At 33.6% G+C, this 11,030-nt stretch overlaps 1 protein-coding gene across 1 annotated transcript; it reads left to right on the top strand.

Moving 5' to 3' along the window:
- The first annotated feature begins 1,364 nt into the window (after positions 1-1,364).
- On the top strand, positions 1,365-10,345 carry LOC117339780 (hepatitis A virus cellular receptor 1-like). Its single transcript, XM_033901492.1, has 9 exons — positions 1,365-1,452; positions 1,774-1,800; positions 2,644-2,738; positions 3,430-3,501; positions 5,098-5,248; positions 6,396-6,493; positions 8,187-8,258; positions 8,851-8,977; positions 9,326-10,345. The coding sequence occupies exons 1-9, from the start codon at positions 1,431-1,433 to the stop codon at positions 10,006-10,008; spliced, it is 1,347 nt and encodes a 448-aa protein (XP_033757383.1). The 5' UTR covers positions 1,365-1,430; the 3' UTR covers positions 10,009-10,345.
- The last annotated feature ends 685 nt before the right edge of the window (positions 10,346-11,030 follow it).

The following is an 11,030-nucleotide window of genomic DNA, read 5'->3' on the forward strand; positions in this document are numbered from 1 at the left end:
TTTTCAAAGGTATTATCCTTAAAAAGGTGTTATCAATTTTTTTATCATGGCTAGATGAGCATTTTGTAACTAGTTTAAAATCAAACGCTAAAATGTTTTAATGCGGTGAATTAAAAGTATTGTATTTAACATAATACTTTGAAATTACGGAATTCCATTTACTAGTGTTGTAATATTTAAAGAAATGTTCAATCTCAATTAGCGTAGAGAGCAAGCAATACCTGGAAAATGGCTAGATTATATGGTCTACCAACCATTCTGAGTCATAGTTTCTCAGCTTCCTTGGGTTTGGTTCCGTGAAATTCGGCTGGCATCTTTTGATATCAACATCTTGTTCATCATTTGTTTACTGATACTGTGGGTAGAAACATTTCCCCGATATTTTAGTACTTGTGGTTTTCAACATTCGCATCCGTTACTGACATTTTATATGAACTTGTTTACAAATCATGACTCTTTCAGGAACTGACATGCATCGGACGTTTTCGTGTCTGAGACACAGAAAAACTTAAAACATTTTCTCTGTAAATATAGATCATATAATTTTGTAAACACAGATTGTATGCGATAATGTTAAATGTGTTACATCAAAATAGCTTAACAAAGCTAAACAATAATTAATAATTAAGAATACCTGCAATGAATAATAGGCGATTAAACATAAGCGCGTTTAAAAGACTGAAAAGGGTTGGATACGTTAAAGAAATATAGCATAATACCTTTTGTTTTCAATGTTACAGATGAGAAAAAAATGAACTAAGATAAAAATGAATAAAAAAGGAATAAAAATAAAATAAAATACATCACCGCAATGCTTATATGTGCAACGTGATTGATTTATTGTCACTCAACTTATATCGAGCTGATAACTTTATGTCTAGCTTCGTTGGTTAATTCCAGGAAAATTGAAACGATGATAAGGTATTTATCACAAAAGACAATCAACTGTTCAAAATATGATGCCAGTGTTCAATAAACATCGAGACCCATATCGAAAATTTCAAAACATACGAGGAATATATTTCATGAAAACTCAAACATTATTAACCGTAACATCAATTCAAAACCACAGGTTACGGAACGAAAACGAAAAGTAGGTCACTAATGAATTTACATTCAGTGAACTAGTATTCAAACATGACTGACACCAAACTATTATCTTGGATGGGAATTAGGTCATGGCGACTTATACTGATATTTATAAACCCGTATCCCTAATATCCTGATACACTGTACATGTACATATACCTGGAGTTGGGGATCAATGCTACTTATTTATTCTGTAAGGAAGATTCAATTGATATGATATGTGAACATTGTGATGAGAAAATTATGATTTTATGTTGTTAAGAAAGTAAGAAAATAAACTTACTTATAATTGACATTTCTTAGATTAAATCAGTTATTGATTTTACAGGAGTAATATAAGAATGGGAAGAGTTCAGGTGGTCGGTAAGTGTATTTGTACAATTAGATATTATATCCGAACATTATGCATTCCTAAAGCATATTATCATTTGATATACATATATACATATATAAGTGCCTTTCACTTACTTCTTAGCCTTGTAGAATCCTTGTAGTAGCCTTGTTATATATCACGATCCATAATGATGTTTCCCTTCAATAATATTTTTTCTAAAGAAATGCATTTGATTAACGATATCTGTATAAAATTTGATTTTCTAGCATGCCTTATTATCTAATTAAATTCTTTAGTAGAGAGTAGACATAAATATCGATTTACTAATTACCATTTTCGTTTTTAATTAGGTTGGTTACTTGTGCTGCTGGGTAATGGTACGTACAATGGAGGTTAATTTGTCCAAGATGTGGGTGTATGTGTGGGAGGGGGGGGGGGGGGGGGGGGGCTGTGTATAATAGGGGGCTATGAATGTGTATACGATGTGTTTATGTGGGGCGGGGGCGTCTTGTGCGGGGGCGAGGGCTGTGTGCTGGGGATGTGGGTGAGCTGAGTGTGTGTGTTTGTGGTGGTTGGGGGTTGGGTTGGGAGTCTGTGTGTAATAGGAGGTTGTGTGTTTGTATACGCGGGACGGAGGCGTTTTGTGTGTGTGTGGTGTGTATGTGTGTGTGTGGGGGGGGGGGGGACGTGGGAGAGCTGGTGTGTTTGTGGGGGGGGGGGGCGTGGGAGAGCTGGTGTGTGTGGGGAAACGTGGGAGAGCTGGTGTGTGGGGGGGGGGGGGGCGTGGGAGAGCTGGTGTGTGGGGGGGGGGGGGGGGACGTGGGAGAGCTGGTGGGTGGGTGTGGGGGGGGGGGGCTGTGTGTATATACAGGGAAGGGGGACGTGGGCGAGTTGGGTGGTTTGTGGGAGAAGGGGGGTACACATGAAAACACATTAGTCATCACTACTATCAATATAAGGTTAACAATTAACAACGTCAACAACATTCTGTAAACCTGACATGGGGCTAGGCACGAACAATTCTAACAAATTTGGCCAATATACCGATTATTTCATTTTTTTATTCTTATTCAAGCTTTTTCGGTAGAAGTTGAACGTTGAATCAAGAAGTCTCGAGTCCTAGGCATTAAACATGATCATTACTACAAAATTGATAAATAAAACTGAAGCTCTTTGTTAACTGTGTACAAGCTAAAAATAAACGTTTTCTATTGGTCTAGTTGTACGAGGTGACGTTGTGTGTATGCAATGTGATCAAGCTGTAGATATCGACACATGTCTGTCTTCAGGGACGATCAAATGTGGTCCTCAGGAGGTAAGTGAAATTACTAGATAACTAAACTTTATAGATGAACGATTTTATGGAGTTATCATGTTGTCGTTATTCTTGTTTGATATGAATCACTATTTCATTCAACACTCATGAAAAATCATAGCTATTAAACCAATGTAGAAAATATGGGTTGACCATTCAAGAAAAATAAACAATGCATAACTCGATAAATCGGATATTTTTGCTTTATTTCAAATTTAATACAGTTCAAATGGGGATCTCTATCAGCTCAATATTCTCAGTAGAAACAATGATATCGAAGAGGTAGAGGCATAGATAAAAAAAATGTCAGCCAAACTGAGATTTAAGCTTGATAACAAAGGAGTAACGGTCAGAAATCGAAAGTTACAAATTTATAAAAAAAAAAAAGGTTGGTAAATCAGCCATTCATAAAGTTTTATTAGTTGGAAATATCAGTCTGTTGACATGTGATGTATACCAGTCGAAATGGCATGACATCCAAGGGAGGTAATTTGGTCGTTTTTGCGTAAAACATAACGTTATTTAATTTTACAGCAATTCTATAACAAAAGAGTAGATTATCTTATAAACATCATATAAAGCTTGGTAGAATTTTTTTTTTAATTCGTATACGATCACTTTTAAAATAAACAAAATAATAGAGAAGTTGAGATTTTGGTGATGCTAACGTGCACTTATTATTATTTTTCAGCGATGCTTTCTAGAAAAAGTAACCACCAAAAACCTGAAATCTGTGTATAATGCTGGATGCAGATCAGCAGTGGTGAGTTCATGTCTTATTTGCAGTACTTAGTCATCTTGAAAAGAAATGAAAATAATTTAACTATGATCGACTCGATCCAATTCCGCTACGTGTGTTTTGTATATATCTTACCAATATTAGTAATCAGCGAACAAATACATTTTCTCGTGCATAATTTTTTTTCTTAAAAATGTTTGCTTTATTTAAGAAATAATTGTTATTTTTTGTTGTTCACTGATGTATGAACGGCATTTTTTGACAGATATTTTAAATGACGCGCGTCAGCTAAAATATCTGTCAAAAAATGCCGTTCATGTTGAAAAATAGTTTTGAAATGTAAATATAAGAAATAATTGTTATTATTTGTTGTTCACTGGTGTATATTTACATTTCCACTGTGTGTTCTCTATATGAAGGTACTAACAAAATTAGCGTTCATTCCTAGGTGAACAATTAACCTGCCGCGTATGAATACATACCGCTTTACATACGCGTAGAATGCAGAAGTGTGAATATAAAATCGCGTTTGATTACACATGAAATAATGTTTTATCAACTTTAAAACTTGTTAATAATTGTAAAATTGAAGACAACATTTCAATATTTTTTCTTTCATGATTAAAATAATGAATTTGTGTGGAACTATATTTTGTGTACTTGATTACCTTTCCCGCCAAATTGGAACTATCTGTTACGCTGTTACATCGATCATTCAGCTGTTTCGTCACTACGTATAACGAACGTAGAATACTGTTTCTTATGATTTTTTTTCAAAGATTACGTTGAAAAATAGTTTTGAAATGTAACTATAAGAAATAATTGTTATTTTTTGTTGTTTACTGGTGTATGAACGGCATTTTTTGACAGATATTTCACCAGTGAACAACAAAAAATAACAATTATTTCTTAATTAAACGCGCCTCTGTAACTATATATAGTTTAGAAGAGTGAGAAATAGTGTGTACACATACAATTATGTAAGATATCCGTTTTGTTATATTCTTATCTCCTCATAGGATATCTCTTTTTTAATAAGATACCTCATTTCTTTATCCCATTTCTTTATCAGATATTTCATTTTTATCTCATTTATTTATAAGATATTTTATAGCTTTATAAGGTATCTCAAAAATGTATCTCATTAATTTATAAGATACAGTATTTCATTTCTTTATACGATATCTCAATTCTTTATCTCATTTCTTTATCAGATATCTCAATTCTTTATAAGACATCTTATATTCTTTATATCTGATATAATTTGACGAATTACTTGTATAACATCACTTTATGAATAAATAACTTGACTTGTCAAATACGTACTTGAATGACTGTTGCACAATAATAATATAAGTATGCAAGTATATATGTGCAGGTAGCACATGTATTTATAACTTGGTACCATTAACGAGTGACTATACTGTATGGTATGCGTAGGTTTCATATGTTGAATTTGAATTTCGTGATTCATAACAGTTCATGTGGTTCATTCGCTGTGTTTATCGCCTCACTGTGAACTGTCAGGATCATTTTGATGTATCGCTGTTGTATCTGGTGACTACCTCACTCAATATTACTTTATATAAAATGGTATGCGGATTTATTTTTGTGTTGCAGGTATGTAATATCATGACAACCTTGGGCGGCGGCAACGGTCGTCGAGATTTGTCCCGTCCGTCACGTGAGCTCGTGAACTGTGCTCAGTGTTGTAATACAGTTCCTGGAGTGGCTTCAAAGGGCCCGTGTAACTCGGAACTTTGTGGAGCAAGTAAGTAATCTTGTAATCCCTAAATCTACATCATACATAGACCATATCTGTAAAAAAGTCATAATATATCAAAATTTAATTGCATGAATTTCACATGTCCGAGTTTGATCTATTTTCAGGTTTAAAACCATGTATTGACCGAGTTCAAAAAACTATATTTTTATTATAAAATTACCTTTTTTTATTTTTAATAATCACGCAATGAATACAAGTAACACTTGTACATGTAATGAAAGAAACTGATTTATGAAGCATTTGTAAATGTTTCATTATATCTTTTAAACACTATACAATAAAAAGTGATATAGATATACCATCCGTTCCGCGAACAAAAATGTATTGCGTCATTTGAAATGTTTATAAGTTTGGTGGGGATCATTATAACATTCTGTCAACGACTATGTGGAAAATGTTGTTCGTTTTCATGCAATAATAACGCGTCATTCTTTTTACGATATCCATTTTTAGTATCCTTTGAAGAAGTCGTTTTCTTGTTGATATTTTAACATGAGAGTTTAATCAATTTTGCATCTAAAGGGCCTGTTTCCAGTGTTTAATAGGATAAAAATTGGTTTGCATCCAACCCCCATAAAAGGGTGTATTCTCTAAAAAAAAAGTTTTTGTGTCTAAAATGTTATCATCGAAAATGGCATTTTGAGATTGTTTCTTCAATAAAACAGCCAAATGGCGCGATGGAAACATGATTTTTTGTCACAATCATGCCATGAATGTATTCTTTACGGTGACCATCATTTGATTAGATTTTCATTAATATTTTACATAACATGCACATTTTATCAACACTTAGACAGCTTCTGAAAGGTACAACTTTGAGGAGCCATAAAAAACAAACCAAGTGACCTAAATCTTTATACTTTATAGATTTGTGACCAAAACGGCATGGGCAATGCACCACCAACAGGAAATTTGAATCAGAGAAGGGGCCATTTTGGAAACAGGCCCTTTGTTTTTTTTCATAGCGAGCAAAACACTAAACATGTACGCAAAATGGCCATGCAATAATTTCTACATTGAAATGTTACTGAGGGGTATTTTCTGCAGAGAACAAACAATGTTTGGCAAATTTGAATGCCATTTTTTGTGTTTATTTTTTTCTGAAGAATGTTTTTCATATGCCGTTTTCCAGGTCCAACTGTGGACAATAGTATCCGCTGCCTGGACTGTGATCACCTAGTATCCGGAGCTGCTGCCTGTGTTGGCAGAGATGTTTGCACCGATACGCAGGTCAGTGATAATTAATCCATTAATATCTCATATACTGTAACGTGTTTAACGAAAAACTTAATTAAGAAAGAGCAACAACATGATGAATTAGCCAACCAACAATAAACTACAATTAGCTCTATCATGATTTAGCGGAATGCTTCCAACGTGATAATCGCCTAAAATGAGGTTACCACTAAAATATGTTCTTTTACAGTCATAAGCCAGTGAATCTGTTCTTAACATCAAATCAAAATGAATTATTCCATGTTCATCATGGGAAAATGTTCATGTTATTATTTCTAATTCAATGTAAGAACAGACTGATATTTTTCTTTTTAATTTATGTATCTATCTATTATTGTTCGAAGTAAAATGACCCTAACGAGATTCGATAATCTTGAGTGGTATCCATGGACATCAAACAGTGTTTAAGTACGAGTTTTATCAGTCATCATTCAGACGTTAAAGCGACATTATACACAATGACTACATAGCTTATCTCGAATGACCGTTATGAGTGCTTTTATAATGTGTTATGTTTTAAAGTGTGCCTAGTATTTTCATTAATATTCTGTTTAGACAACTGTTTTTTTTTTTCAGACAATTGTTTTTGTTATACAATTATTTTTGTAAGACAACTGTTTTTGTTATACAATTGTTTTTTTTTATTAGACAATTATTTTGTTGGACAATAGTCTTTGTTGGACAGTTGTTTTTATTAGACAATTGTTTTTGTAAGACAATTGTTTTTGTAAGACAATTGTTTTTGTAAGACAATTATTTTTGTTATACAATGGGTTGTTTTATTAGACAATTATTTTGTTGGACAATAGTCTTTGTTGGACAGTTGTTTTTATTAGTCAATTGTTTTTGTAAGACAATTGCTTTTTAGTAGACAAATGTTTTTATTAGACAATTGTTTTTCATTAGACAATTGTTTTTATTAGCTTATCTCGAATGACCGTTATGAGTGCTTTTATAATGTGTTATGTTTTAAAGTGTGCCTAGTATTTTCATTAATATTCTGTTTAGACAACTGTTTTTTTTTTTCAGACAATTGTTTTTGTTATACAATTATTTTTGTAAGACAACTGTTTTTGTTATACAATTGTTTTTTTTTATTAGACAATTATTTTGTTGGACAATAGTCTTTGTTGGACAGTTGTTTTTATTAGACAATTGTTTTTGTAAGACAATTGTTTTTGTAAGACAATTGTTTTTGTAAGACAATTATTTTTGTTATACAATGGGTTGTTTTATTAGACAATTATTTTGTTGGACAATAGTCTTTGTTGGACAGTTGTTTTTATTAGTCAATTGTTTTTGTAAGACAATTGCTTTTTAGTAGACAAATGTTTTTATTAGACAATTGTTTTTCATTAGACAATTGTTTTTATTAGCTTATCTCGAATGACCGTTATGAGTGCTTTTATAATGTGTTATGTTTTAAAGTGTGCCTAGTATTTTCATTAATATTCTGTTTAGACAACTGTTTTTTTTCCAGACAATTGTTTTTATTAGACAATCGTTTTTATTAGACAATCGTTTTAATTAGACAATTGTTTTAATTAGACAATTGTTTTAATTAGACAATTGGTTTTGTAAGATAATTGTTTTCGTAAGACAATTGCTTTTGTAAGACAATTGCTTTTGTAAGACAATTTTTTTTGTAAGACAATTGTTTTTGTAAGACAATTGCTTTTTATTGCAGGTGTGCGCTACATCAATTCATGTTCTGGGAGGAACTCAGATCAAATACAACTACCGATGCGAGGAGAAGCATGTACGTTTATAAAATATGAAATTATTTATCATTTCAAAGAAAGAATTTGTTTATGCACCTCCTGGAAACTCCTTCGATTATTTATACTCGTATTCCGACGCTGTAGTTTCCTCCAGTTCAGATTATGTCTTTGCCAACATATTTTAGTATTCTTTTGCTGGGTTTAGCAGTAAACAATGACAGAAGTATCTTTATCAGCAATAAGGTATCTGGTAATAACTACATAAGATATGTCCAAGGTAATATACCAAAACATACCCGAAGTCGTTATTACTTTCCAGACAAACATGAATAAAAAAAAACAAGAGGAGTATATCGATATCAACACAAAACAGTACTTTTATCTTTACATTCTTTAAAAGGAGGACACGATATTAACAAAACAAGGATTGACAATACTGATACTCTTCAAATGTAGCAGGGAAGTTGTAAAAGGAGTTTCGGAAGAGCTAGCGTCGTCAGCTTGAGCGACGACACCATCCGTGTACATTTACGTCACCTTCCAGTAATGCCAGGTCATCTAAATAAAAAGCTGCATGATAAAACTTACTTATGATGAAGAAAAATAATTACTGACTTTCTACTCAAACAGCTTTGTGAAGGTATGATTAAGAACGGTCTTCAGAGTCGTGCATCAGACGCTACCGGGGTTAAGATATGTGACGCCTGCTGCAAGGACACCGAATGTAACAAGCGTGATTGTTTTGAGCTGAGGAAATGTAATTACAATATCTTATATTTCAAATGAAATATTATGTATCCCTAAAAAAAAAAAAAAAAATATGACACTTACCTGAAAATCAAATACATGCCTGTTATAGATATAGTTTATTTGACTACAATCGATTTCTCTATTTTTTGTATTAAATCGGATCGTTGTTGCATATTTGTATGACTATACAATAATTGTATGACTCGTTTTATCGATTGCTGTAGTATGTTCGAAATATAAATATACTTGAAATATCACAGATACAAATACTTATATCATTCATATATTATTTAATGTATCAAAACATGCTATCCATGCTTTCTTTATAAATGAATATTTGTATCTGTAACGATAGTAATGCCGGCGCTATTTAGTAATGGAACTGCAACTACAACAAAACCCACCACCCCTGCTCCAACGGCGAAACCAACTACAACTCCAACAACTCCAGCGCCAACTACAACTCCAACAACTCCAGCACCAACTACAACTCCAACAACTCCAGCACCAACTACAACACCCACAACTCAAGCGCCAACTACAACTCCAACAACTCAAGCACCAACTACAAATCCCTCAACTCCAGCGCCAACTACAACTCCAACAACTCCAGCGCCAACTACAACTCCAACAACTCAAGCACCAACTACAACTCCAACAACTCCAGCGCCAACTACAACTCCAACAACCCAAGCACCAACTACAACTCCAACAACTCAAGCACCAACTACAACTCCAACAACTCCAGCGCCAACTACAACTCCAACAACTCCAGCGCCAACTACAACTCCAACAACTCAAGCACCAACTACAACTCCAACAACTCCAGCACCAACTACAACTCCAACAACTCAAGCACCAACTACAACTCCAACAACTCCAGCACCAACTACAACTCCAACAACTCCAGCGCCAACCACTCCCCTAACATCTAAACTAACTCCGCCATCAACGAAAAGTCCGGGGTCAAGTTCAGCGCCATCAGGTGGCAGTTCAAGAAGACCTTCAACGTTTGCGCCTAATTTTACAGTCATTTAAATGATACTGTCATAATGTCATTATTTTGTCAAAATAAAGAATACAATGTATGTTGGATGACCTTATTTACGTAAGTCCTAATGTGGTTAAGAACAACCTCGTGCAGTTTGCACACCTCCTATCAAAACAATATTTGATGAAAAACTCAGACATATGAAAAGACGCAAAAATACAGTTGAAATGATGTCGACGATCTCCGGAGATACAGAAATGCGAGATAACGGGGGTTTACAGACTTCCTTTTATCCTCAAAGGTCATTTGAGTTTTATTTTCGGTGTATTTTATAATGCAAATGGAGTGTAAAATAGGACAAAAATAAAGTCGGACTTAACTTAACGCAACTCTTGTCAGTTATGTTTACAAAAAGTGAAGAAAAAAAAAACCAAATGAAATAGAATGAAGCTATCTAAACTGTGACTTTTTAGTTATTTTTATTTGACCGATTACATCCCATCGATGTCAGATATAGGCAACATGAGATGGCACACGATGTCGAAAAAATGTTTTCTCATCAAAGTTCTTACACATCTGAATCGTTTCCTTTTTTTTGCTTGGATTGACCCAAGGTGACTTCAATACATATGTACAGTGCATATCATCATATCGTCTAATGATGCTAATCATTGAGTCCAGAATTTAAGGAAATGGTAATAAACAATTCCTGTGTTTTATTGTAATAACATCACGAAGATTAAGATTGCTGCACTTCATCAAGCAGGAATGGGATTTAACAGTATTCCCATGCTCTTAAACATCACGTAAATCACGCATGATGTTTAAATTCCTGACTGACATTTAAAACATTACCGAAATGAATATTGATTCATTTCTTCGTTGTAGGACAAAACAGCTGTATGGTGTCCCCAACATCACTGACTAGTCGTAGAAGGTCAAAACAGCTTGATGATGTCCCAAGTATCAATGACTAATCATTATAAATACAAAACAGTTGTATGCTGTCCCTAACATCACTGACTAATCGTAGAAGGACAAAACAGTTGTATGATGTCCCTTACATCAC

This window comes from Pecten maximus, chromosome 12 (assembly GCF_902652985.1).
Source record: "Pecten maximus chromosome 12, xPecMax1.1, whole genome shotgun sequence".
Taxonomy (NCBI): Eukaryota; Metazoa; Mollusca; class Bivalvia; order Pectinida; family Pectinidae; genus Pecten; species Pecten maximus.